We start from the raw sequence: 6000 nt of genomic DNA, 5'->3' as shown, positions 1-6000 counted from the left end.
GGCGCCGATGCCTGCGATAGCAATCAGGAGAGGGTGAGCGAAAGGAAGAGGAGGGAAGAGCAGCATTGTGGGTAAATATATGCGCTTCTGGTGGTGATTATCCTCCAAGTAATTAGTTTTTAAATCAGGCAGACGTTTCAGGAACTACTCACTATGAGCTGCTTTAATTATTTATACTCCCTTTTATTCTGATTATTTATAGTCATCCTCTTTGCGTGGTGATGCTCCTTGGGTCGGGCTGCTGAGGTGGAACCAGGACCCACCTCCAGCCCAGCCTGGCCGAGCAGGTGTCACCTCCATTGCCACCCATGCCATCAGGCACCCCGAGCGCCCAGCTGTGCGGGGGGGTCCCTCCATCCCTCCCACAGCCAGGCAAGGGGGAGCGAGCGCCCATCTTCGCAGCAGCGGAAAGACCTGCTCCAGTCGGTAATTAAACTCTCACTCATCTTCATTTCCCTCATTTGTTAAAGTGAGGCCACTCAATAAGCCATTAGTGCAAGGCCCTTGCTGTCAGCTACAGAATCGTTAGGCAAATTTCCCTCTGAGACAGCTCAGGAGGGCTTGGGAAGGGGGAGCAGCCCCTTGCCTGCCTCTTCTGCCCAAGCCCTCCCAGGTCATTCCTGCCCTATGGTCAAGGCTCTGGGATGGGGGGGTTGGATTTTGCAATGGCAAATCCTTCCCTCAGTTGGGATTTTCTCACAGCATTGCACAAACCCCTGCTCCGGGATGTTGCTGCTCCCCCTGCGCCAACCCCACCTCTCCGGAGCTTCTTAACATCTGGAAGCCATTCCTGTGCCATTCCCATGAACGGGACCTCCAACCCGCCGAGCTCCTCCGCTGGGCTAAACAAAAGCTGCCATTGTTGCTGAGCTTAGATATTTTGCCTGCCTTCCCCTCTCCCCCGCCACAAACCATTTCTCAGTCTGTCACCAGAAGAGCATCTTCCTAGAGAGCCCCAGAGCATCCTCTGCCCCATCGCCCTCCATGGGCACGGCCAGATGCTGACACTGAGGAAAGCTACAAAAAAAACAGACAACAGCACAAGATAAAAACACCATCCAGGGAAAAGCTGCTGCAGATTTGTCCAGAAGCAAAGCCCATGGTCTATGTTTGTAATTACTACAAGCTGATTTTTCCCCCCTGCTAAGAGCTTTTGCTCAGGGTCTTGCTCCAGTTAGCACACTGGGAACACCTTGATCCTGCTCAGTGCTGCTTCCCCCCAATAGACTCATTTGATAGAGAAGAGACATGGGGGTGAAGAGCATCTGAGCTAAAACGACCACAAAACTGCGATATAATACAAAAAAAAGGTGTTGCTAGAGATGGGTTTAGCACTAGGGCAAAGGGAGGCCCATCAACAACCTTGACCGCACACCTCACTGGATGCTGTACCAAACAAGCTGATTCACTGCCCTGAAACCAGTTGCTGGCAGAAAAGCAGAAGAAAAATGTACATAAACCTGTTCTGTACTCTGCACACCCACAGAAACCCAACTCAGCCCAACCCACCCTGACTTTGTCCTGTCGGTTTTGGTTTTGTACAGTTCCAGAAGTGGAGAATCCCAGAGGGGCTGAGATGGCAGGGACCTCTGCATGTCCCGTGGTCCAACCCCAGCTCAAGCAGGAGCTGGTTGCATACAACCATGTCCAGATGCCTTTTGGGTTCAACTGGCTTGGGGTGGGGGGGAAGTACAATAGACAGTTAACATACAGATTAGAACACCTGACTGGATGTTTCTTGTCTGCAGCACCAAGGAAAAACGTGGTTTTCAGGAAGGCGAGTCCTTAAAGTGAAGCCAACTTCCAAAGGCATCCCCAGGGCCACCCTGCAGTCACCAAAGCTTTTGAAGACCATCTGCCTGCAGAGCCAAAGCCACATCTGTGTGACACACAAGCTGTTGTCTGGCCTTGCATGAGGTGCAACCCGTTTCTTAATAAAAATACCAGCAATTGCAGTGGAAACAGCTTCATCCTGAAAGAGGAGGGAGGGGACCCACCGGCGTCCCTCGGGATTTGCAAGGACACAGTGGCTGTGCTGGTACAGTCCCCAGGGAACTCGGCACCAGCAGCTCCAGCATTCTGTGAGCACCTGGGGCAGATACCTGAGGTAGTAAGAGCCAAGGGGATTAGGAATCAATAAAACCATCACTCCAATTGGGCAGAGCCCAGCGGCTCCGGAGCTGGACTGTCCCATCACCCCCACGGGGTCCACACAGCAACCACCACACCACGGCTGGGAACAGACGTTTCCAAACAAGCCTCCTTCTATTTGCATTTGAAACATTTATTTTGGGAAATACATATTAAACACTATTATTTATACAAAAATGGACTAAATTTGTCATAATGCTTATAACCCCCAAAAGGCCATTTTAATAGATCTGGATGAAGTTGTTTTTTTTTTTTACTGTATTATTTTCCTTTTATTTTTTTCCTTCCAAAAAAATAATCAGGTTACAAAGGAGAAAGCGGCATGTCTTGCTTGGCCCAGCTTGAGATACCAACTAGAGGAAAAAAACAGCTTAAGATGACATTTGCAGAAGTGCCTCACACAAGAGATTTTCTCCCCTTTCATTGTCTTCTTTTTTAACACTAGAAATATATATATATTTTCAGTTAATACACTTGTTTTGTTTTGTTTTTGCTAAAATATAGCAAGTCAGCAAGTATAGTTGTTCTTCCCCAACAACTACATTGTGCTGTTGCGGGAGGGAAATACGAGTTAAGGGGGAGAGCGGATTCTCCTTGTGATGTGTCCCCCCAAACATGCCCCTTTAGCTGGTTGGGGGGGACATGTGGGGAGCCCCTGCAAACCCTCCACTGGGCAACATCATCTGGGCATCCCCAGCAAGGTGAGGGCGGCCTCCTCCTGCTCACCGGTGCTGGAGAAGGTGGCTCTGCTCCCATGGGCACCATCGTGTGGGCTCTGCAGGTGCCTCTCAGCGCTAGAGGATGGGACACGTGCCATTTTACTAAGCGCCGCCCCAAAACAAAAGGGTGATTCGCAGTAAGTTTATCCCTTAGAGAGGATATGGAGACTGACAGAGCGAACATAAAGGCAAGTGGGGCCGGGACGGGCGGCAGGACCACCCGCTCCCGTGTCACGGCGTTACTTCACCGACCCCCTTGCAGGGTCTGTATTTTCACTGGAGACTCACAGAGACAGGAGATGGAACGTGGCAGAGCTGAAGGGAGCAGGGGTAGAGCTGGGGGGCCATGGGGTGCAGAAAACGCTGCCCCGGCGCCCCCCATGGCTGCAGGGCTCAGATCCCCCATGCACAGTCCCCTTGCACAAGGACAGCAAAACAGGACTGTGATACGTACACACACGTCACAGGGGTTCAAAAAAATGTTAAAAAAAGAAAGAAACACCCAACAGCCTCCTCTGATGTAGGGAAAAGCCTGATAATCACAAGGGTCAGCCAGGACAACCCTCCGTCTCCCACCACCGCTTTGCAGAGACGTTCCACTCTCAGCCCCCTTCAGACAAACATACTCGGAGCCTTCAGCAGGAAAAACCCACCAGACTGAATGAAAAATAAATACACAAGTGTTCCCAGGCCATCAGCCACATCTACGGTCCAAGGGAGAGGGAAAAGGAGTCTCTACAAAGCGTCACAGGCCTTTTGCAGGCTGCAAAGACAGACAAGCAAACCCTCCCTCCCTTTTCCCACACTATTGCAAGGTCACAGTCTGAAAAGGCACTTCTCCCAAAGCAGGTCGCTCTGCCTGGCTGGGGGTCGGTGACAGGTGAGGTGACACCTAAACTCTCCCAGATTATTGCATGTAGGCAGGGTAGAGGGGTCGGGTTGGGGGCTGGCGGGTCCCGGAGGGCTGCAGAGGGCTCAGAGGAGGTGACAGGAGACAAGGATGGCACCATCTTGCTCTCTTCACACCACCGTACCTTGCTTCCGAAGGTTACGTTCACCTGGAGAAACCCTTGCCTTCCATGGACGGAGAAGAGCCTTTGCATGGGGGGGGCTCCCGGGGGCACCCCAACCCCGCCTCTGCAGGGGAACAGTCCCCAGGGATGCTGGACTGGGGGCTGAGAAGAAAACCCATGCCACAAAACAGGGGGGATGAGCGGTCACCCCGCTCCGCACGACAGCGTCTGGTTATTTGGTCAGTTAACATTGGCAGGGGGTTTTGGGGGGTGGGGGGGAGAGGGACAGTGGCAGAGGATTTATATAAAAATAAAGGGGGAAGAGGGGAAAAATAGCGAGCGTGAGTGAGCAAGGTCCTGGCTACGGAGCGAGACGGTTACATTTCGTTAGCCACCAGCTCTTTGTCGGTCACGCCGTTGGAGAGCGAGCTCTGGCCCTCGTTCAGCCTCTTGACCCTGTAGGCTTCGAAGTGGATGTTGCTGGTAATATCCTTGATGTTCTGCATGTGCGTCCTATGGGAAAGGGAGACGGGAACAATCGCATCTCGCTGAGCCCCAGCCCTCGCAACCCCCAACCTCTGCTTTCAAACACCTCCTCCAGCCCTAATTTCCCCTCCTGCTTTACTGGTCAACAGTATCTTTAGGGCACAGGAGGGAGGCAAAGACAATTTTGGGCAGCTGAGGCCAGAAGGCTTCACTGGTACCAACAGCCTGTGCTTGGGTAGGGGGGAGCCTTGGCTGCATAGCACCCACCTGGGAAGACCCTGGTTTCGCAAGACCCTGGGATGGGGTTTTTTAGCTCCACAGAACTATCTGCCAGCAACAGCTTGTGTGTGCAGAGTTAATCTTGCAGCCAAATTTAGGAGAAGCCCAATGCCCCCTCCAGCAAGCCAAAGGGGCTCAGCTCCACTCCCCTGCAGCAGGGATACTTCTTCCAGTCGCAACCAGTGACCACCCAGACCCCAAATCCTGGGACGAAGGAGGGTGATGTTTCGGGACTGGGGGTAGGACCCAGGTCTGTTGAAGGACCACTACGCCAAGAGGGTTCCCAGCTTCTTGCAGGTGAGCTGGAGCCACATCGTACACTGCCAGCAAGCTTGGGGTCTGTCCTGACCCACCCACTGCTCCTTTCCTCCCTTAACTCAGCATTGGAGCTGAGAAAAGCCTCAAAAGCCATGTCCCACAAAGTGGGGACACCCCTCGGAGAGCGGCCGCAGTGCTGCAGCAGGCTAGGAGGGATGGAGGGACAGATGGATGGACGGAGGAGCAGAGTAAAGCAGCAGCTGCTTCAGGCTGGGTTGGGCTCTCCCCTTTCTCTGGATGCCACCTGGTGACCAAAGGCTACAGGGACAGGGCACAGTCGTACTCACCTGATAAGGAGGTCTCGCAGGTAGGCGAACTCACAGTGTGTCGTGTTCTCCACTGGTAGAAAGAGAGAGAAACCCATCAGCATGTATCCACGGCAGGAAAAACCACAACCACAGGATGTTGTTCCACCACAATTAGTCTGACAGCTTGCAGTTTACCAGCCGTTTGAATATAAAGGAACAACTCCCTTATTTTGATTTTTTTTCCACCCAAACAGGCTTGAACATAATGCAGAAATGGCAAGACAACAAGTAACAGCATTCTGCAAAGGCTGCCCGTGGCCATGGCTGGGTCCTGCAGCCTCCCCGTGCTGAAGGCAGATGCCACACGCAGAAGGTAAGTGGTTCAATGAGCCCCATAAACTCAGAAATTCGAAGGACAGAGCACAAGAGGGCAGCAGAGCTTTAAAATACACTGGTTTTCCTGGCATCTTTGTTAAGCCATCCCTCAACACAGGATCCCTATTAAAAAAACTCATAAATGAGAAACCTGTGAAAGGAAGGGGAGGAAGATAAGACGTGTGGCACTGGAGATGTGCCAGCGGGCTGTCAGGGACGGGGAAATGTACATATGCACTAGAGCCAGGAGCCTTCACCTAGCCTTTAAACAATGGTTTAAAATGGGGGATTAAAAAGGAAGATGGTGATGGGATGAAGGTGGAAGAAGAAAGAGATCCCACAAGGGCACCAGCCCAGTGCCTGGTGGAGGGTGCAGAGACCTCCAGAGGCCCGGGAAAGGCTCAGAGACAC

The 6000-nt window shown here is 52.4% G+C and overlaps 1 protein-coding gene across 6 annotated transcripts in view; it reads right to left on the bottom strand.

Moving 5' to 3' along the window:
* Positions 1–2263: 2263 nt before the first annotated feature.
* Positions 2264–6000, bottom strand: part of SEPTIN9 (septin 9) — an 87740-nt gene continuing 84003 nt past the window's right edge. For all 6 annotated transcript variants that reach the window (XM_082067350.1, XM_082067348.1, XM_082067349.1 and 3 more), the window contains 2 exons: positions 5254–5305; positions 2264–4396 (listed from right to left, as the gene is read on the bottom strand). In XM_082067350.1, the coding sequence (XP_081923476.1) occupies positions 4261–4396; positions 5254–5305 (188 nt within the window). In that variant the 3' untranslated portion in view covers positions 2264–4260. The remainder of the gene's footprint in view (positions 4397–5253; positions 5306–6000) is intronic.

This window comes from Streptopelia decaocto (assembly GCF_964273445.1).
Source record: "Streptopelia decaocto genome assembly, chromosome: 16".
NCBI classification, from domain to species: domain Eukaryota; kingdom Metazoa; phylum Chordata; class Aves; order Columbiformes; family Columbidae; genus Streptopelia; species Streptopelia decaocto.
Note: the sequence above shows the minus strand (reverse complement) of the source record. Positions and strands in the feature narration are given on the sequence as shown.